Raw genomic sequence first — 23,648 nt, 5'->3', positions numbered from 1 at the left:
AGGTGCAAGGACTATTTTATCGGTAAGTTTCCATCTTAGTTACCTTAGGGATAAAATTTCATTTCCTTTAGCACAAAGTGGGATTCAATCCTGGTTAAAATCAGTGGGTGTAGATTTTTCTGGAAGTTTATCGTCTTGTTTCGGCTTCGAATACCGAAGGAAAGCGAGACGGTACAACCTTTCTGCGGAGTATCTAGGAGTGCCTTGAATAAGGAACTCAAGAACTGGGAAAGCACCACTATTGTCTCCAACTGGAGAACAGCAGAGGGAGCAACTCAGGCGAAAAGATTCATCGAACCAAGCGCACGACTCTCCAAAAACATGTTGAACTTAAGTAAGCACGAGTTAAGTACTTACACTGGTCTATTGACAGGACACTGTCCAACAAAACAGCATCTCAAAAGGATAAACATTATTCAAAACGACGACTGTCGGTTCTGCGGGTTCGAAAAATAAACTGCAGAGCATCTCTTATGCAACTGCTGCGCCCTCCTTAAGAGGAGAGAGCGTGTTCTTGGGGCAAAGTTAATAAGCGCACAAGACATATGGTTGCATATCAGCCCTAAGAAGGTTATATCATACATCTTTGATATCATACCCGATTGGGATAAAATGCTTAGTCAGCAATCAACTGTCACTACAACCCATAGTGCAGGTGAGCCTGATAGCATACAGTAACGCGGGGTAATTACCACAATAGATCAACTACTGGTCGCAGTGGGCTCTCCCCTACAAGGGAAAAAAAAATGGTGTTCTTTCTCACGGCATTACCTGTTTCAGCTATAATACACAGTTCAATTTGTTAGGGTTGGGAGTGCATATGCTAAAATTAAATGTGCTCCTTGACGATGAATACCGGAGTCGGGAATTCTCTTCTCAGGTGGCCGGAATTGCACAGAAATTCAAAACTATTGAGTATTTGCTATATCGAACTTTTGTCTTAATCTAATGTTTAGCTTTGAATATTTTTGAAATTTGTTCATAACATCTCATAAATTATATTCCAAGTTTTGAATTTCTATGCACCGTCATCTCTGGCCTTTGATCAAATATATTAAAACAAATATACCTCACTGCCAGCCTTCTCCATACATCTCATCAAGGACACGCATGTCAGTACCACCTACTGACGAAAGTTCCTACTAGTCAAAAATCTGACAAAAGTAGTGCAGATCGTCAATATTTATACATGGTAGTTAGAACTTTCTCCATAGGATGACGTGCTTGATGTGTCGCCTTGTTTTTTGAAGAGTGAGGTATATTGGTTTTTACTATATTTGCTTTCATCTTGAATATAGGTAGGTACCGTACTTGGATCTATAGTTTTTGTACAGGTGATGCAGCAATCCTGAGACATTCTTGCTTCAGTGGGTCAACACAAAATTAACACCTAATTTATTGATTCAAGCCAATAAAACAAAACTCGGCGATGCTCTGGTGGACCACTTTTGGTTCTCTATTTTGTATAACTCGCAGGTGATGTTCCGAAACTGGATTTACGAAGAAACAGACACTACACTACCACTAAGGGTCCAGCGCCGATTGACCGGCGCATAGGGCTGAGATAAAAGATCTCCACTGCTGGCGATCCGGAGCCAGCGTCTTCACTTGCTGCCAGCCAAGGTTCTCGTCAACTGTGCGGATTTCAGCGGCTAGACTTCGCCGCCACGAGCTTTTGGGCCTGCCTCTTCTTCGATGCCCATCTGGATTCCAGTCAAGCGCCTCTCTGCAAATCTCGTTTTCATCTCTTCGCAGCGTGTGCCCAATCCATCTCCACTTACGTTCTCGAATCTCGATTTCTAGCGCCTTTTGATGACACCGGCGATGAAGTTCAACGTTTGAGATCCAGTTGCCAGGCCACCAAGCACGGATGATGTTCCGCAGGCACCGATTCACAAAAACTTGCAGTTTTCGCGTCGTCACCGCATATGTGCACCAAGTCTCACACCCGTACAGCAATACGGATTTAACGTTTGAGTTGAAGATTCGGATCTTAGTTCGTAGAGAGATCTGGCGTGACCGCCAGATGTTTCGGAGACTCGCAAACGCAAATCGGGCTTTTCTGATCCGGGTTTCGATGTCCTTCTTGGTACCACCATCAGGCGTAATCTGGCTACCAAGATACTGGAAGCACTCCACTGTCTCAACCTGTTGTCCAGCTACCACGAAATTGGAACGATTTCCTGTATTGATTTCCATCGACTTGGTCTTTCCGACATTGATTTTGAGACCTGCTGCCTTGGAGCTTTCGGTGAGGTCATCGAGTTTGCTCTGCATGTCTTGTTGTGTTTGGGCGAGCAAAACAATATCGTCTGCCAGGTCAAGGTCGTTCAGTTGCTCCATGGTTGAAGGATTCCACGGCAATCCTCGGTTTGGTCTACAGTCAATCGATCCAGTCAAGATCTCATCCATTACGATGAGAAAAAGTAGCGGTGATAAAATACATCCTTGTCTCACTCCAGCAGTTACCGGGATTGGTTCGGACAAGACACCGTCGTGCAAGACCTTGCACGAAAATGCCTCGTACTGTGCTTCGATCAGATGGACTAGTTTCTCTGGGACCCCTCTTCGTCTAAGAGCAGCCCAGATGTTCTCGTGGTTCAGTCGGTCAAATGCTTTTTCGAAATCAACGAACACCAGCAGAAGAGAGTCCTGGAATTCGTTGATTTGTTCCAGTATTATTCGTAGCGTTGTGATGTGGTCCACACATGATCGTCCGGATCGGAATCCAGCTTGTTGCCGTCGGAGTGTAGCGTCGATTTTCTCCTGGATCCTGTTCAGGATCACTTTGCAGAGTACTTTGAGGGTTGTACAGATCAAAATAATGCCACGCCAGTTACCGCACTCTGTTAGGTCTCCTTTCTTTGGGACCTCTTGAATATAGCGCTCTTGAAAAGAAAGATGAAAATAAAGAAAATAATTACTAAACGTTTCAATGTTTGCAATTTCCAAAGGTTTTGTGGTGGAAACGAAATGCGGCTCCTTTTAAAAATCTGTCAGGTTAATTATTTATTGTATGAAGTTCGCATGTATATGCGATTTTTCTCATTTTCATTTTCTGCAGAGCCCCTAGTTGTCACATCGCGAATTTATTGACAGTGTTTTGATCCAGATGGTTTGTTTACTTTATGGTGAAAATTTCATCAAGATTGAAGCAGTCAGTCAAAAGTTATTGACGATAGAACGCGAAAGGCGAGATCAAATTCTGCATCACGTAGAGAAACCGACGTGGTCAAGGGTAAAGATCGCAAAATTCCTGAAATATCCAAAATCGACTGTAAATTCGGTGCTGCAACGTTACCGGGAGACCCTTACGGTGGATCGAGCAAAACAAACCAGGCTTAAAAGTGGAACATATGACCGGGAGCTGCGAGCAAAGGTAATTCGCTCAGTTCACAATAATCCTGGAATCTCCTTGCGTGATTTGGCGAAAAAGTTCTAGACGAACCACAGTACAGCCGTTTGCGAGAAGGCTTGCGGTCGTATAATGCAAGCAAACGCCCCAACAGGGCGCAGAAACAAGACCTGTTTGCCAAAACCAGGGCAAGGAAGTTGTACGAGAAAGTGTTGACCAAGTACAACGGATGCATTTTGATGGACGACGAAACTTACGTCAAAATGGATTTTGGACAAATATCCGTTAACAAATTTTACTTTGCGAAGCGTAAAGGGAATGTTGCGGGTAGATTCAAGTTTGTTTTCGCAGATAAATTTACTCATAAGTTGATGATTTGGCAAGGGATCTGTAGTTGTGGGAAGAAGACTAAGATTTTCATCACTGGGGACTCAATGAATGGAAATGTTTACAAAGAAGAATGTCTCCAGAAGAGGGTTTTGCCATTCATTCGGTTCCAGGTCCGGTAAAGTTCTGCCACTACAGCCGGGATGTCGTTAAGTGGTATAAGGAGAACAAGATCGATTTTGTTGAAAAAAGTATCAATCCACCAAACTGTCCGGATTTTTGTCCCATCGAGAAATATTGGGCAATAGTTAAGGGCAAACTGAAGAAATGAGGTTACCAGCTGTACTGTGCAGAAAATGATGGGTGGTATCACAAAAAAAAGGTCGAAAATTTATCCGAAATGCTGACGAATGATTTTTATGTATTTTTCCCTTAAAGTGCAATAAAAACCCTACTAAATGACATTTTTACTTTTGTTGTACGTCATTTCTTTGCGGAGAAATGATCTATTTTATCCGACCAGATTCTACGTGAAACAGACTTTAGGACAAAATTACAGAACACCACTAAAAATTCCGCTTTTAATATACTTTTTAATTTTCACAGACCCTTATCGTTAATTTGCCTTCACCACATTAGGACATTATCCACATATAATTATTTCTTCTTAATTTAAAGCGAAAGAGCTTTGCCGCCAGATCATCACTACGACCAAAACCACCTTTTGACAATCCTAAAAACACATTCAAGCCTTTTATTGGAGAACTTGGGCAAAGAACACTTCCGCAAATTTCCAATCTCATGATAAATTTGTTCTTTAAACGCAGGAAAACATCTTGAAACACAAATTATCTTCATAAACTATGATTCATGAAAGCTACCGATGTCTCTTCCAAATCCGCGACCAATTCTCGTTGAGCCATCCTGCTTCTTAACCCTTCGTTTCATAAAGTAACAAATTTGCAACAATTAATTAAAGCTGTTGTAACTTTTGCAGAAAACCAAATAGCCAACTTTTTTCTTCAGGGCAATAATATTTCTAACTTCAAGATTACGTTGAATTAAAAAAAATGACTTTCTGAGTATACATATAGAAACTAGACCAACTTGAATCTGAAAAATATGAAATATTTTAAAAGGCTTATTTTTTCAGAGTTTTGACCTAGTCCAATTCACACCGCGAAAAAAAAATTTGTCTGAAAAAAATATTTTCGCACTTTCGGTAATGCAATTAACACAATTGAATACAATTTGAAGATTTTTTAAATTTTTTGTCTGATATAACGGCCTATAATTAATTGTTGCAAATTTGCAACATCATGCAACGGTAGCACCTTTAGTTAGGTCTATGGGCTACAAAGTGTGCTTTCTAATGTTTCATCGTTTAAACAGTGTATATGTTTCCTGATGAAAGTATTATTATTTTTAATGTTATATTATCATGTTGTCGAGATATTTTTGAAATAATGCTGATGAATAAGCCTCTAACTAAACAAAATGGCTGACAACTGTAAAAATATTGGGGAAAACCAAGAGCAATTTATTTTGGCTAGATCATCAACCATGTGTCACATTTAGTACAAATTTGTGACTTTTGAGTAGTTAAAGTGTTTATATTAATAATTAGAATCTTTAATTTTTCAAATGCAACCAACGATGATTTTAAATATAATTTTATGATCCCCGGAAAAGATTGTATTTGTTCGTAGAAAATATTTTCAAATTTTTAGAAAATAATAATTAACATTTTTTTTCGGCTCACTACTTAATAATGTTATACCCTAGTTTGAAACATTAGTCCCATAATGTTCTTCAAATACTTTTTATCATTTGTATAGTATTTATGATAACAGCTTTAATGTTTTCAGTACGAATTTAATCATCATGGTGAGACGAAAATGGCAGTTCCATTTACATAAGTCCTACTTATAATTCTATTTACTCTTCCAAACGCGTACCATATTTAACAAATGTTATACGGGTAAAACCATTTTTAATGTATTTTATCCATCGGTTTTTTTATTATTAAGGAATAATAAAATTTTTTTTTTTTATTGTAGGTGTTTGAAGAAAAAACGTAATTTGTTTCTTCAACAATTTGTATTTCCTGATTTTCAAGTTACTTGATTCTTTGAATCTAAGTATACCATTTTTAAGGTTTTATAATTCAAACATTGTTATCAGCCGAGAATAAACTTGTTTCTAGATTGCTGTATATTGCGCTAAAAAACTATGAGCACGAAGAATACCATTAAACTTTTCACGAAAAATGAAGTTACTGCAAAAGAACTGAATACAAGTCCAAAACTTGAATGTTATCGTCAAAATATTGATTTTGACAAGGTTATTTTTCAAAAAAGTTTCAGCTTACCATATAGCACCTTCAAGCAAACGTAATGAATATTATCGCATAACTACCCTCCAGCTCCCAAAATAATACTGTGTCTGGGAGGTCTAGCCGCTAGCGAATACGCTGGCGTGAGTCTGGTTTTGGTATGCTACGCGTAAAGGGTTCGATTACGGGTGTCGGGAGAAAACTTTTAGGTCCAAATTACATAAATGGCCAACAGGTAAGATGTGCTTCCTTGAAATTCTCATATATAAGAATGTTCAATCAGTTTTCCAGGTCAGCTAAATATACAGGGATACCGGAATTTATGTAGTAAACTAGCCCACCAGATTGACATGTTCTTCCAAAATATACTTTCATCAACATAAGTGATACATTTACTCGATAACAGATCAAACGAAGCCATGGGGTCCGGGTGAAACGCTGCATTGGAAATTTGTCGAACTAATTGATCTAAATAATGCATGTAAGCACATACTTAGGCAGAAACTTAGGTGAATCCGTGCACCCATGGTGGGTAACCAACATACTTAGGTACTAACCCCAGCTAAATTTGGTCCAGACACTAGGCTTAGGGGGCATCCATAAATTACGTAACGCTCCTAGGGGGGGGGGGGGGGGGAGGGAGTATTCTCTAGCGTTACGAATTGTGACATAGGGGAAGGGGGGAGGTATGCTCATCGTTACGTAACGATTGTGTCCCTAAAAAAATTCAGTTTAATTGCAGCTTTTTTGATATCATGCAATTTTCGCTGAATGATAAGCAAACCAAAATCAGCTTAAAATTTGTTAGCTTTGACAAGATCTAAACTGATTTGTAACCATTCCTTTTTAAAGATTCTAAGATAGACTAAACGTGTATTGGATATCCGTGAATTAACCGTTGGAAAACCAAAAACTATTTTTTCTCAATTGATTTTGATTATTCCGATTAGCTATTTTGATTATTCCGACGAATATTACCAAATGGAGTATATTTTGCATAACAAGTTATGCTGCTTGAACAAAATTAAGTAAACAAGGTAGATCACCAGTTAACAAGCACAGAGCAACTCGTAATAAGGCAATTAATTTACTTTATCAGAGAGTTATCAACAACGAGTACTAAAGAAGCGATTGGATGGATAACAATTCCGTTTTAAAGAAAGTTAAAAAAATTATGTTAATTTTTTTTACCTTCGAAAATCATTGTTTAAAATCACGGGAAGATGGGGGGGGGGGGGGGTAATTGTTAGCGTTACGTAATTTTCATAGGGGGGGTATGTCGAAGCGTTACGATTTGTGACATACGGGGGGGAGGGGGTCAAAAAAGTGCATTTTTTGCGTTACGTAATTTATGGATGCCGCCTTACGAAGTTCTTGAGCTTTAACTACGATTAGTGCTGGATAAAATAGGAATAAGCATTTATTTCTAGCTGTATTGTATGAGGAACGAAAAGGTATAACCATTTCATGTTGTTGCAAATTTGCAACAATTAATATTTCATATCCTCGAAATATGAGAAAATAATATTTTTTCATTATTTTTCCCTTCATGTACTCATCATTGCGCACTATTGAGAATTTTTTCAAGAAAAAATAAAAAATCATGAAATGAAGGGTTAAGCACAGTTAACACCGTACAAACAATCGCCGATTTGAAATAGAAACTTTTCACTGTTCAATCAGTTAATTGTACAAAGGAACACTAAATCTACAATTCAAAACTATTATTTTCGCTTTAAATTGTTGAATTTTATAATCAAAATTTTGCAGCTCCGAAAATACGCGTGCTGCACGTTCAACCAACGCCTGCTTCTCATTTGCCTTAACTAATTTTCTGTTTCTATTTAAAAAAAAAACTTTAATAATATTAATAGAATACATTTCTGCATTAGTTGAATTTAGTTTTGAATTATTTTTCGAGAAAAATAAAACATACTCCAGTTTTACGCTCTGATAACAATCAATGCATTTCCCAGGACAGAAAGTTTTTGATAAATCTGTTGTGCATTAAACCATTCCTGAGACAAATATCTCTACAGAACAGACTAGGACCAAGCGATTGATAAAGTTTAGGATGATTTTAATTCTCTTCATAGGGGCGGGGATGAGCTAGCACAAAGCTGCCAAACTGTAATAGTCCGTCTTGGGGAAACATCCCCGATCAAAGTTTTCCATACCACAAATGGGGTAGTGCTCGTGCGTTCGGATGTATACATGAGTATAACCATGCAAGTTTTGCAAAAGTTTCAACAGATGAAAACGAAAAAGGGGAGCTTGTGACTTTCCGCCTCGCAAAGTAGCGACCCTGAATCCAATTATAAGGACAGAAGATTAAACTTGAATATTTCATTTACCACGGTTGGGCGAATCGGGATTCTCATAATTTTGAATATGTAATGATATGCTCCTAGCCCATGTGAGCCGCACTAGTGCGACAGGAATTTCAACTATTTGTAGTTTTTTTAGTTTTGAGGTTCTTAATAAAACTCATTAAGTCAATATCGCTGTCGAAAAAATCTGACTACAGTAAACTTAAATCCGTTTCTTAGACAAACATAATTTAAAAAAAAGGAAATCGAAATCATCAAACACAGGAAATTCAAACCATCCTAATGTACAGCCAGGTCCAGCCAGCAGCGTTTGATGTTTCGAGGATGTTGCTCGAGATTGGGTCAACCGATTGAATCTGCCACCTCGTTCCCTGGATGGCTTCTGGGATGTTTCATCTCGCTTGGTCGATAGCTATTTATAGTGGAATAGGACCTACCTATTGGCCGCTTTGGAATTGATTCCAGTCAGATCAGGCAGGAGAGACGTTACTGGGTGAAAGAATCGTTGAATTATTTACGTGAATAATTTGTTTATGCCAATTTACAACCGACATTTGATATCGAAGATGTCCGATCCATTTTAAATATCGCTCAATATTATAACAATAGTTTGTTTTGTAAAATGTGGTCCTTTGAAAGGACTCCTTTTCCTTTAATGTTAACCAAACTTTCAAATTCTAATTATTGTATTATTTATTTTATCCATATGAGAAAAATAGAAATTTGAAAAAATATATAAAAATGATGAAAGGTCCTAGTAGTGAATCTTTTAGACAACATCTGCACGAAAAAATAAAATATTAAAACTCAAGACGAAGGAAACTTTTCAAAATTAGTTTAATTTAAGTTTCCCATATTTTTGTTGCGGATTTGTTTTTTATGTTCACTGTTGTTTCACTGAAATGAAGACGGCATGAGCGAATGTGACTTCAAAAAATGAAAAAGTGAGGGGAATATGAATTCATAAACCATTACAGCTACATTACAGACTTTGAAGAGAGTTGTCAGTCCTGAACAAGCTTCTGTGATACCATTGCAAGTTTATTCGAAAGGAATAATTTGAACCAACCGTCAAATTATTCTTTTCGCGTCATGTAACAAAATTTACATCAAGTTGACTTCACGGCTTTAGGATATCCCGAATGACAAAAATATCAAAAATTACCTCAATAAAAAAAAACAAAAATTACAAAAATTTCAAAAATTACAAAAATAACAAAAATTACAAAAATTACAAAAATTACAAAAATTACAAAAACTACAAAAATTACAAAAATTCAAAAATTACAAAAATTACAAAAATTACAAAAATTACAAAAATTACAAAAATTACAAAAATTACAAAAATTATAAAACTTACAAAAATTACAAAAATTACAAAAATTACAAAAACTACAAAAATTACAAAAATTATAAAAATTATAAAAATTACAAAAATTACAAAAATTACAAAAATTACAAATATTACAAAAATTACAAAAATTACAAAAATTACAAAAATTACAAAAAATACAAAAATTACAAAAATTACAAAAATTACAAAAATTACAAAAATTACAAAAATTACAAAAATTACAAAATTTACAAAAATTACAAAAATTACAAAAATTACAAAATTTACAAAAATTACAAAAATTACAAAATTTACAAAAATAACAAAAATTACAAAAATTACAAAAATTACAAAAATTAAAAAAATTACAAAAATTACAAAAATTACAAAAATTACAAAAATTACAAAAATTACAAAATTACAAAAATTACAAAAATAACAAAAATGGCAAAAATTACAAAAAATACAAAAATTACAAAAATTACAAAAATTACAAAAATTACAAAAATTACAAAAATTACAAAAATTACAAAAATTACAAAAATTACAAAAATTACAAAAATTACAAAATTTACAAAAATTACAAAAATTACAAAAATTACAAAAATTACAAAAATGACAAAAATTACAAAAATTACAAAAATTACAAAAATTACAAAAATGACAAAAATTACAAAAATTACAAAAATTACAAAAATTACAAAAATTACAAAAATTACAAAAATTACAAAAATTATAAAAATTACAAAAATTACAAAAATTACAAAAATTACAAAAATTACAAAAATTACAAAAATTACAAAAATTACAAAAATTACAAAAATTACAAAAATTACAAAAAATACAAAATTACAAAAATTACAAAAATTACAAAAATTACAAAATTTACAAAAATTACAAAAATTACAAAAATTACAAAAATTACAAAAATTACAAAAATTACAAAAATTACAAAAATTACAAAAATTACAAAAATTACAAAAATTACAAAAATTACAAAAATTACAAAAATTACAAAAATTACAAAAATTACAAAAATTACAAAAATTACAAAAATTACAAAAATTACAAAAATTACAAAAATTACAAAAATTACAAAAATTACAAAAATTACAAAAATTACAAAAATTACAAAAATTACAAAAATTACAAAAATTACAAAAATTACAAAAATTACAAAAATTACAAAAATTACAAAAATTACAAAAATTACAAAATTACAAAATTTACAAAAATTACAAAAATTACAAAAATTACAAAAATAACAAAAATTACAAAAATTACAAAAATTACAAAAATTACAAAAATTACAAAAATTACAAAAATTACAAAAATTACAAAAATTACAAAAATTACAAAAAATACAAAAATTACAAAAATAACAAAATTACAAAAATGGCAAAAATTACAAAAAATACAAAAATTACAAAAATTACAAAAATTACAAAAATTACAAAAATTACAAAAATTCAAAAATTACAAAAATTACAAAAATTACAAAAATTACAAAAATTACAAAAATTACAAAAATTACAAAAATTACAAAAATTACAAAAATTACAAAAATTACAAAAATTACAAAAATTACAAAAATTACAAAAATTACAAAAATTACAAAAATTACAAAAATTACAAAAATTACAAAATTTACAAAAATTACAAAAATTACAAAATTTACAAAAATTACAAAAATTACAAAAATTACAAAAATGACAAAAATTACAAAAATAACAAAAATTACAAAAATTACAAAAATTATAAAAATTACAAAAATTAAAAAATTACAAAAATGACAAAAATGACAAAAATGACAAAAATGACAAAAATGACAAAAATGACAAAAATGACAAAAATGACAAAAATGACAAAAATGACAAAAATGACAAAAATGACAAAAATGACAAAAATGACAAAAATGATAAAAATTACAAAAATGACAAAAATGACAAAAATGACAAAAATGACAAAAATGACAAAAATGACAAAAATGACAAAAATGACAAAAATGACAAAAATGACAAAAATGACAAAAATGACAAAAATGACAAAAATGACAAAAATGACAAAAATGACAAAAATGACAAAAATGACAAAAATGAAAAAAATGACAAAAATGACAAAAATTACAAAAATTACAAAAATGACAAAAATGAAAAAAATGACAAAAATGACAAAAATGACAAAAATGACAAAAATGACAAAAATTACAAAAATGACAAAAATGACAAAAATGACAAAAATGACAAAAATGACAAAAATGACAAAAATGACAAAAATGACAAAAATGACAAAAATGACAAAAATGACAAAAATGACAAAAATGACAAAAATGACAAAAATGACAAAAATGACAAAAATGACAAAAATGACAAAAATGACAAAAATGACAAAAATGACAAAAATGACAAAAATGACAAAAATGACAAAAATGACAAAAATGACAAAAATGACAAAAATGACAAAAATGACAAAAATGACAAAAATGACAAAAATGACAAAAATGACAAAAATGACAAAAATGACAAAAATGACAAAAATGACAAAAGTGACAAAAATGACAAAAATGACATAAATGACAAAAATAAAAAAAAATTGCAAAAATGACAAAAATGACAAAACTACAAAAATGACAAAAATTACAAAAATGACAAAAATATCAAAAATGATAAACATTACAAAAATGACAAAAATTATAAAAAATACAAAAATTAAACAAAATACAAAAATTATAAAAAAATACAAAAATTACAAAAAAAAACAAAAAAATACAAAAATCACATACATGACAAACATTAAAAAAATTACATACAAATACAAAAAAAAAATCACAAAAATTACAAAAATCACAAAAATCACATAAATGACAAAAGTTACAAAGATGACAAAAACTACAAAAAATACCTACAAAAAGTACAAAAATTTCCATTGTATAGATCTTTGCAAATTCGGCATATCGATTTTGCTTCTTCTAGACAATAATACGGTGCTGGACAAATGGTCTTGTACGGCAAGAAGTTTTCTCATAACACGCTCTTGGGTCATTTTCAACACCTTTCCTGCTTCCTAATCTAATCTATCTGTCTATAACTTTCATTTGATAAAACGATTTAATATCTGCTGATGAGTGTTCATGAAAAAAGAAATTTCATGTTTTTTATTGTTGAGTAATTCTTGAATGTTGACTTATTTGCCCGGATTTTTTGACGACAATTTCGAAATCAAATGCCCGGATTTCGCCAGGTTTTTAGATAAAATTGCCTGGATACGTGCTGAAAAATCTAACGATCTTAGGATAAGGGTAATATGGCATGAAATATCACCTTGGTAAGCGATTGACCATTTGAAGGCAATATACTCCTAAGCAGTGATGGTAAATTTCGCCCGTCACGCTTGACCCGACTAGTTTTGTTTCATCAAACGACTGGCACTGTTCTCAATTGACGGAGCCTCACTACTCGCATGACGGATAAAGCACGACAACAATCAACATCAACATTTCTCCATCATTGACTGGCGAAGCTCCTACACATGGTCAAAATTTCTCCTGAGAGTGACTGGCAAATCTCTTCACACTTCGATCGGCAGCTGACGACAGGTACAACTAATTGAACGACTTGCTGGCAGAGAGCAACAATAATAATAAATGCTTTTCTTGTTCCTCTTCGGTCGTCTTCGGCTTGCTGGCAGGAGCAACAATAATAATAAATGCGTTTCTTTTTCGTCATCGGTCGTTTGAATGCGATTGCTTGACTAGGTCATTCTTTTAGCTTCAAATGACTGGGGAATGAATGACTGGCAAACGAAGTGACTGGTCGTTAAGGAACAGTCAATTGAGTTTGACGGACCAAGAGGCTTCACAGTCACAGCTTCACGCCTCATGACGATGACTTTTGCCAAGCCTGCTCCTAAGCTCCTAAATTTCTAAGTTTCCTTTTGGAATTTCTGATTTATCTTAAAAAGGCCTTAATAAGAGAAAAGAAAATTTTAGCTCGGCAGTTTTTGAAAAAGTTTAAACTAAATCGTATTATATTCATTTTTTTACGTTCAGAGATAACGTCATTACGACAACTTTGTTCCTACAATTGGCATAGGCATCATAGGTAAAACAGATAATTACTCTAAATTCAATTTTAAAATGCAACTTATTAAGCATCTTTTAATTTTCTGTACGTAACTTGTTCAAGCTAAGATCCCCAACCAATTTTCCGGCAACCACTGAGAAAAAATGCACATGAAATTAACATCATTATTCCTTCAGCAATAATTTTTATTATGATTGGATCAGTGTTTGTTCCGGAACGAATGGGTCACCGTGAGCAACCCTGATGAAGAAAATAACCCAGTAGCAACATGGCGATGCTGCGCGCATTAATGGCCGTGATCAGAGTTGCCAACTGGTTTTCAAAAAAGTCTGGAAGATTTTGAAAAAAATGTCTGGAAAAGTCTGGATAACAAACTCTTAAGGTGGTGACCTTTGAGTTTTGGTTTCAATGTATAAAATCGTATAAAAATCAAATATTGCTGGCACTATCAATGCCAGTGCTTATAATGCTCTGAATAGTTCTCTGTTCCACATGTTTCTTCGCAGCATTTCCCATTTCTTATATCTTTCAAACATTTTATATTCCCAATTATAATCATTTCTTGCCATATTACAATATAACAATTTTGAATTTTGATAGTTTTGTAGAACAATTTATGTCCAAGCCCAAAAGTCTGGAATAATCTGTAAGAAATGTCAAAAGTCTGGAAGTCTGGAAACTGTGATGCGCACCAAAATCATCAGCTTTTCCTCGGCTACGAAAAGGATTTTCCGAAGGGTCGAAGAAAAGTCTATCCTAGGCTCGATATCTTTCCCCAGCCAACCACCATCGGATACGGATCACGATAACGAAGTCAGCGGCCCATGTGGCCATTATTCGGAAGCCAAAAGTATCATATTTAAGAATTTAGAATAGTGCTAATCCGGATAATAATTTTTATCCGGGGTTTTCATCCCGAAGGATGATTCTTCCCTGAAGAAGGCTGAAGGAATAAAGTTACGGCTGATTATGGGATTGGATGGGACGTAACGCTCAAACTAAACAGATGCCTTATCTAGCAAGAAATATACATAAATAAGTGAACGAAGTATTGTTTTCTATGTTTGATATGACACTAAACGGAACTGAACTAGGAAAAATCAACTTTATCCAAAATCATTTGAAGGCAAAAACTAGCCCTCAATTGCTTACACAAATTAAATAAAAACATTTAATAAACCATTAGGTATTTTTCCGCTGAATTCAAATTGAGAATATGAATAAAGCGAGTTATCGATAATATAAGGACGATTATCATTTCAATTCATCTTTTGATCTCTTTTCAATAACTCAATTAATAAATTCAAATGTATTTGAAAAAAAACTGAAAAATACTTAGCTCTTGACAAAAGATATCTAAATCCTTGGACATCTTCTAAATGTTAGAAACTCCGCCGGAAGGAATGAAGGTAACCTCTTGTTTGGCTTCTTCCAGAAATTTCCACAGATCCAAATCGTTGTCCGAATGGTCAAAACTGACCAGTAACAGGTTATTGCACCAAAGCCTACTTTTGTTCACATTTGTCTAAAACGATATTTATTTATTTTCTCTTGTTGTATTTCTTTTTTTATTTTATATAAAACATTCAAACTAAATTCACCCTCATTTGAACACAATGACTTGAGGTACTTGTTAACCCTGAAAGAAAAAAAAAGTTATACCTAACTATATGTTAGAAATCCTGAAATGACCAAATTTCTAAAATTTTAATCCTTGTTCATTCCCATGTTTAATGACACCTACGCCAATTCGGCAATTTTTTTTTAAAGAAAACTCAGATAACTCAAAAATTTGAACTTACGATCTATCTAACATACAAAAGATGGTCATTCATAACTCTTTTCATTATTCTTCATTTCTAGATTCATGATCGGACAGTACGTTACGGTCCATGGCGATGTGATATCACATGTGAACATAAGTCACGTTATGGTTGAAGACGGTGGCGAATATTCGTGCATAGCGGAGAATCGCGCCGGAAAAACATCCCATTCTGCGCGGCTCAACATCTACGGTAACGAAACAATAACCTTAAATTATAAAAATCATGCTCATAAATGGGATCCTCTATTTCTCAAACAGGTCTTCCGTACATTCGTTTGATTCCGAAGGTGACGGCAGTGGCTGGTCAAACGTTGTACCTGAAATGCCCGGTCGCCGGCTATCCGATCGAGGAAATCCACTGGGAACGGGGAGGCCGGGAGCTACCCGAGGACATGCGCCAGAAGGTTCAAACCGACGGGACACTCGAGATCAAGGAAGTGCAAAAGTCACTGGACTCGGGCGTGTACACTTGCTGGGCGCGAAACAAACAGGGCCACAGTGCCCGACGGAGCGGCGAAGTGACCGTTATAGGTTGGTCTATTAATTGAATAATGGTTTCAAATTGTTTGTAAAAATTTGGAGCTGAAAGATACGGGGGACAGCTTTGATGTTTAAGTTAATAGTCCATAATTTAGGCATTCAAAATTTAAACTACAAAAATTGTTTTGGAAAAGAGTGGTACAACTGTCCAAGTATATTCCAGCTCCCGCTAACCTATCTTGTTGAATTACAGTTCCTCCGAAGCTCAATCCGTTCCATTCTTCGATATTGTCTCTGAATGTGGGAGACCGAGCCTCGATCACCTGTTCCGTAATCAAAGGGGATATTCCTCTAACCATAACGTGGCGTAAAGATGACCGTCCGATCGATCCGAGCCAGCGAATGTCTGTAACGAACGTAGACCAGTATAACTCCATTCTAGTGATCGAGAATCTATCGGCAGACCACACTGGCAATTACACATGCGTCGTCCGGAACACAGCCTCCGAAACCGAGGGCAGCCAAGCACTGCTCGTCAATGGTAAACGTGCCCTGTTATTTATACTCACATGTGTTTTTTTTTCTTTTTCTCTTTCCGTATCCGTTGTACTCTTCCACACTACCACCATTTCTACCACTACCACTACTACAACAACTACTTAAAACCACCTAACCCGTGAATGGTGGGATTAAAATACTTAAAACCACAAACAAAATAACGTCAAATGTGCGCAAAACTCGAAAAATATCAAACTACTTGAAAAGTTCCTCCCAATATCGAGCCCTTTACCTTCCAAGACGGCCTAGCCGAAGGGATGCGAACTCGCACCGTGTGCGGAGTATCCAAGGGCGATCCACCCCTGTCTCTCAAGTGGCTCAAGGACGGTGAACCGCTGTCCTCGCTACTCGGTGCCAACGTGTCCACTCTCGATCAGTACTCGTCCCTCCTCAATATCCCCTCCCTCTCAGCGGCACATTCCGGCGACTATACGTGCGTCGCCAGCAATCCCGCGGCCGAGGTGAAGTTCACTGCGTCGTTACAGGTAAAAGGTAAAGTAAAGTCATGCCACTGTTTGCAACACTGCACCCGTTCCTGCATTCGTTTCTTTTATACGAAAATCGATGCATACATATTACATAATCTTATGCGCGCAATTATAACCACCATTGTGTGTCCCTTCCCAGTTGCTTTGGCACGCAGTGGGTTTGCGGCCGATCACCAGGTAATTGTTTTCTGCACCGACTTTCTTTATTTCATTACTTTCCTCTTTCTTTGATTCTCTATTGGTTTATTTTTCTGTTGCTCATCCTTCTGGCGTTTCTATCTCGATGTCCTCTGCCCACATTCACCTACATTTCCTGAAACTGACATCCAATCGATCGATGGTGTCAATCCCTACAAACGCTTAATATTTCTTACGTTTCCTTCGATCTAACCTCGATCCTCGAATCGATCCTCTCGAATGAACTACCTCAAACGCTAAAAATGCTCTTCGAAAATTTATCTCTGTACACCGTTATGTCCATTTGGGTTGTGTTAAATTTTGTTCTGTTGTATTATTAGTGCTCGCATGCCGTAGTCGTTGAATTCACCGTAGCCTAGAGCAGTTAATCCTGATTCATAATTACTCACCGTTAACACATTCTCTCTGTTGAACTCCTAACTATCCCTCAACAAAGCTGTGTTCTCGATTCGGAATGAAAATATTCCTATGAATCTCATCCAAATGATATTTTTTTGAACCATTCCATCGGTTCGGCCTAGCGTTTGAGTGTTAACAACTGTCCACTCAAGCGGATTGGCTAAATAATTAGAGCATCAGATGAACCCGAACCACCGATATCTCTAGTAATCAAACCCCCTTTCCCTCGAACCTTGCTTGAATATCGATATTTCTAATCAGCTTCACTGCTTCACTGGTATAGTTTCAGTTCAATATTATGAGTTCTTCTTGTTTGCTTTATCAAGGTACTTTTTAAAGTTTTCATTTCTTTCCGTTGTTTACCATTTCAGTTTCGTTTTGGACAGAAGGCTTTCGCAAACCCCACTCACAAACGCTAGTGTTTTTTCTCTCAACCTTTCTCTAGCTCTATAAATATATAAATATCAATAATCCAAAATCTACATCCTCTTCATTTAGTTCCACTAACTATTCATCCAGTTATCAGTTATTTGTTCACCCATTCATAAAAAAAATTACCACCGGCAAATGCTTGTGATATTTGTCTATGACTAAACCGTACCAGGATATCTACCAAGATTGGACTCGATTATCGAAACTGTTTGCTTCACTGCACCAAAAACTAACAACCCCGTATCATCACAAAACCACCTCATTAAAACGTAGACCGGGAGGGAAATCTACGGAGATTCCATTAATGTCCGTCGTCCGTCCGCTCATTTTCTCCTGACGCAAGGTAGATGATCCTACTTGCTTGCTTTTTGATTGAAAATAATTGTATTAATCTAACAACTATTTCTACATTCTACAAGACCTCGTTAAACGTGTATAATTATAACTAAAACTATAATTTAGAAACGGGTTTTCATATCGCTACGAGTACCCTATACATCATGATGACGACCAAATGGTGGTGGTTAATCTAGCTTTTGCATAGTGCGGACAGAAATGAATGGCCCGCCCTTCAAGCATCTCACGCTGTTAAGTCATATTTTTGCAAAACAGTTTGACTTAGTAGATTTAACGATCATTTTAACTCCACATTCAGCATTCATACCAATGCACAATGGGGAAAAAGTGTATAACCGCGAAGGACCAGGGGGAACCAGGGGCTATTCCCTGCTCACACATATAAAAAAAAAGGAATTCAATATCTTCCCTCCTACATGAACTAAATCTGTGAAAATAGACTTTCCTATAATGAAAATGTCAGGAGAATCGCAACGGCGATATATTGCCTTTTTATACCCTAACTTCCCTATATTTTGTAAACAATCCAGAAAAACACCGGTTTGGACAAAACCAGTTTTTAACAAAAATAGACCTATCTACTGTGCGATTTTTTTTTCGTGGAATAAAATGAAGGTTGCCCAGACAACCAGAAGTCGTATTTAGATTTTTACAGATTATATCGTATAGAATGTTGTTTAAACTCATTTTCGTATATCCTTTTAAACATATTTCGTATATCTGCACCTACAATGTGCGGCCTGCTGCATTTCTTTATCGTATTTAAATACATTGCATGATTTTTTCACGACAATATATATATATTTTTTTTTATACGGGATTTTCATCCTCTGGGATGATTCATCCCTACTCCAGTCGTGTCAAATTGATGTGTTTTTTTTCCTTTTCTCTTTTTTTTGTGTTTTTTTTTTGTTTTTTTTCTGAATTTGTTTTTTGTATATTTTTCCAGTCTTTGTGTAGTTTTTTTTTTGTGGTTTTTTTTTGTAGTTTTTTTTTTTGTTTTGTTTTTGGTAAGGGGGAAAGAGAAGGATAGAAACATTGAAAAAAGAAATATTTTTGCTTTTTTAAGATAGGATAGTTAAGGATAGAGTAACATATGTATGCTGATGACGTTTCACGTATTTTTGATGGGTAGGAAGATTTTAGCTTTTTCTTCGTCAGGGCAATTTGTTTTTGTACTTTTCTGTGTTTTCTTTTTGAAATAGGGGGAAAGGGAAGGATAGAAACATCGAAAAGAGAAATTTTGTTTTCACATTTTTGATAGGAAAGATAAAGATAGAGTAACACATGTTTGCTGATATCGTTTCACACATTCGTGAAGTTTTTACGTTATATTTCGTGAATGAGTTTTGATTTATTGAGGAAGGTCATCAGCTTTTTTTCATCGTCTGGGCTATTGGAGAGTATTTCGCGTAGGTGTGGTGAAAGGGAACAAGACTGTCTGAGGTTTTGATACTGGAGACAAGATGTGAGGATATGTTTGATAGAGAGGGGGGTTTGGCATGAGGAACAGAGAATGGGGTTATTTTTGGTGATGAGGTGGCTGTGGGTGAGCCGGGTGTGTCCGATACGGAGCCTAGTAAGTGCTCGCCTTTCAGCAATGCTGTGTCTGTCCAACCACTTTTCGGTCGTGTTTTTGATCTCACGTAGTTTTGCCTGGTTATTGTTGGACCAGTTAGTGTTCCATGCATCATGAATGATGTTTTTGATAAATCTTGTGGCGTCAGATTGAGGAATATTGATGGTGGGAGGGACAAGTTTGGTACCAGCTGAGGCTAAACGGTCGGCCACCTCGTTGCCAGGTATTCCCGAGTGTCCCGGTACCCAGCAGAAGACGATGTTTTTACAAGGGGCTGTTTTGGTAATGTCCATGATCCAGGGATGTTTGACATTGCCTGCAGCTAACGCAGTTAGGACACTTGCTGAATCCGAGAAAATAACGGTGTTTGGAGTGGCTTGTTCAATAGCTTTCATTATGGCGTAAGCCTCGGAACTGTAGACCGAGCAAAGTTTTGGGAGAGGCAGGCTTCTATCCGATACGCCATCGTGGATTCCGCATCCAACATGACCGCTATTATCTTTGGAGCCGTCGGTGTATACGCGGGGGTGGTTGGGATATTTATTATGGATGAGTTGTCGAAAGAGAGGAAGAACGACTGTCGAGGAGCTTCCGGCTTTGATGTTTTGTTTAAGGGAAAGATCAACCTTTATGACTGCGTCGTTCCAAAATTTTATTTTGAGACCACTTCTAGAGCATACAGGAGGAAGGGTCAGTCCGGTTAGTTCCGTTAATAGAGAGTTTGTCCTAAGGACTATAGGGGAGTCATTATCCGAGCCGTTGGAAAGGGCTCGAAGGGCTTTAGCGGAAAGGTGTTTAGCTACCAGAAATTTGAAGGGAAGTTGACCACTTTCTCCCATTAGGGAGTGAATGGGGCTGGTGCAGAAAGCTCCGCTTATTAGTCGGATACAGTTGTTGTAGAGTGGTTCAAGTTTCTTCATCACATCTTCCATTGCCAAACTGATAAAGCCGAGACCGTAAAGGAATGAAGGGATAAGCCAAGCATGAAGAAACCGGAAAAGAGCGTCTCGGTGGGCTAGACTGGTTTTGTTCGTTAGTATACGGAGGATACTTATTTTGTTAGTGGCGTTTTTACGAACCTTGTTCAAGTGGGATGAGAAACTTAGCCGATCGTCAACCCATACTCCAAGTAGCCGGGTTGATCGGGTTAGAGGTATTGTTTGGTTTAGCATTTTAAGCGGGGGTAGTTTGCCAAGCTTTCTTCTGTTGGGGCCAAAGTGGAGAAGGGAAGATTTGGTTGGTGAAAACTGGAAACCAACAGTGGGAGCCCAATCGGCTACCGAATTAACAGCGCCCTGCAATCTTTTGCGGGCCATTCTGGCGAAGGGAGAGGTCGAAATGAGCAGGATATCGTCGGCATAGACTAGTGTTGAGGTGTTGTTGGGGATGTTATCAAAGATGCTGTTAATAGCTGTTAGAAAGAGGGTGGGTGCTATAACTGACCCCTGAGGCACCCCCCCGGGGACTGGTTTGATTATTGATCGAGTGCCGTTAATAAGGACATGGATGAATCTGTCTGATAAGAAATTTTTTATGTATTGGAACATTCTACCCCCAATGTTCCATTTGATGAATTGATTTGCGATTGCCGTCCTATCCACTCTATCGAATGCCTTGGATAAATCCAACGAGAGGAATTCAATGTGGTGTCGCTGATCTAATGACGAAGACAAGATAGATTCCAGCTTTTCAAAATAATCATCGGTTGATCTTCCGGTCCGAAAGGCGAATTGACGGGAATCAAGGAGTTGTCGCTTTTCAAGGATGGCGTGTAGGCGTCGATTTACCATTCTTTCTAAAATCTTTCCGGAACAATCGAGGAGGGTGATGGGTCGATAGTTGTCGATAGTGAGGGGGTTTTGTTTTGCCTTAGGTATTGGTATAACTAGTCCAATTTTCCAATGATCGGGGAGTTCCCCTTCAGACCAGATTCTATTTAGGATATCCAGAAAGCTTTTTTTGCCCAGAAGCGAGAGATTTTTTAAGAGGGGGTAGCCAATATCGTCGGGACGCGCAGATAGCCCCTTAACTTTTCGAAGAACGAATTCTAGTTCCTCAAAGGCAAAATTGCTGTTGTAGTCTAAGTCATTGTGGCAGGGAGAGGGGGGAAAGTCGGGTAGAGGTAGGGTAGATTGGGTGGAAACTGAAGAAAAATGATTACAAAACGAGTTGGCGAGAGCTTGGGGGTCATTAATGTACTCATTATTTAAGAGGAGAAGGTAAGGGTTTCTGCGTGAGTCGCCATTCAATGCCTTAATTTTGGCCCAGAGTACATTAGAGGGAGTATTAGGGTTAATTCCTTCGGTGAATTCTTGCCAGCTTGTGCCTTTGGCTATCCGTACGGCACGTCTGGCGCTAGACCGAGTAATTTTGAATTCTTCGAGAGCGGTGAATTTTCGTGGATCGTCGTTAGGAAGCTTTTTTCGTCGGAGTTTAACGGCATCTCTCACTTCGGGAGTCCACCAAGGGACTGCAGTTTTCCCTGGTATGCCAGTGGTTCGAGGGATGTGTTTCTCGGCTGATTCGTAAAGGATTTTGGAAAAGCAAGGGATGTTAGTTGGATTTTGTAAAGATAAAAGATTATCAACTTCTAGTTGATAGCTGAGCCAATCTGCGTTTTCATATTTCCATCTTGGTCTAGCGGCTACCAGCGGGGTAGGGTGTCGAAATTTAATAGTAATTGGGAAATGGTCACTGCCGAAAGAATCCTCGAATACGTCCCAAAAAAATTTTGGCCCAAGTTCCCAAGATACTAAGGTAAGATCCAGGGCAGACATATTGCCGGTCGAGGGGTCTAGGCGGGTTGGTTTTGAATTATTCAAGATGGTTAAATTGTAAATTGAAGCTAGATTTTCTAGATGGGCTCCTTTTCTACATGTACGGTTACTGCCCCAGAGGGTAGAGTGGGCGTTGGGATCCGTCATGACTATGAATGGTGATTGCAATTGGGAGAATAAGTCATCAACTTTGTCGGTAAATTCGGAGAAAGGAATTTGAGGGGGGATATAAAGCGAGACTACAGTAATTTCGAACGGAGAACGGAGTTTGGCACCTACAGCGTACAATGTGGTGTCTAGATTGATTAAGTCGTAAGGGATGTTGTTTTTAATTGCGAGGCCAGCACCTTGCCGAGCATTGGTGTTGCCAGATGTGTGGAGGTGGTATCCTTTGATAAGGTTTTGTGGAACAGTGGAGTTGATAAGGATATCTTGGATAGCCAACACTAGGGGGGAAAACTTTGACAAGATAAGCTGAATGTCAGGGAGCCGGCTGGTTAGGCCCCGAGTGTTCCACTGGATAGCAAAATCGAGACACTTCTTGTATGCAGGAGATTTTTGGGTCTTACCGGTGGAGAGATTATTGGAATTATTTATGGGAGTAACGAATGCAGAGTCAGAGGAGAAATTAGCCATTGCAGTGTGAAATTAAGAATGCGTTCGAAGGGTAAGATGCGATTTGTCAGAATAAGGGTCACTTACCGGAGGTGTTTTTATGGGCCGTGATACTACCTTGGTTTCTTGGATCCCTTGTCTTTTTGGATGTTGTAGCGAGGTCAGGTGGGCTATCAAT

The 23,648-nt window shown here is 36.1% G+C and overlaps 1 protein-coding gene across 1 annotated transcript in view; it reads left to right on the top strand.

Annotated features, from left to right (window-relative positions):
* Positions 1-23,648, top strand: part of LOC129752853 (cell adhesion molecule Dscam2) — a 507,703-nt gene that overhangs the window by 454,924 nt on the left and 29,131 nt on the right. Inside the window, exons 8-10 of the mRNA XM_055748639.1 lie at positions 15,626-15,777; positions 15,846-16,118; positions 16,833-17,117. Of these exons, the coding sequence (XP_055604614.1) occupies positions 15,626-15,777; positions 15,846-16,118; positions 16,833-17,117 (710 nt within the window). The remainder of the gene's footprint in view (positions 1-15,625; positions 15,778-15,845; positions 16,119-16,832; positions 17,118-23,648) is intronic.

This window comes from Uranotaenia lowii, chromosome 3, assembly GCF_029784155.1.
Source record: "Uranotaenia lowii strain MFRU-FL chromosome 3, ASM2978415v1, whole genome shotgun sequence".
NCBI lineage: Eukaryota > Metazoa > Arthropoda > Insecta > Diptera > Culicidae > Uranotaenia > Uranotaenia lowii.
Note: the sequence above shows the minus strand (reverse complement) of the source record. Positions and strands in the feature narration are given on the sequence as shown.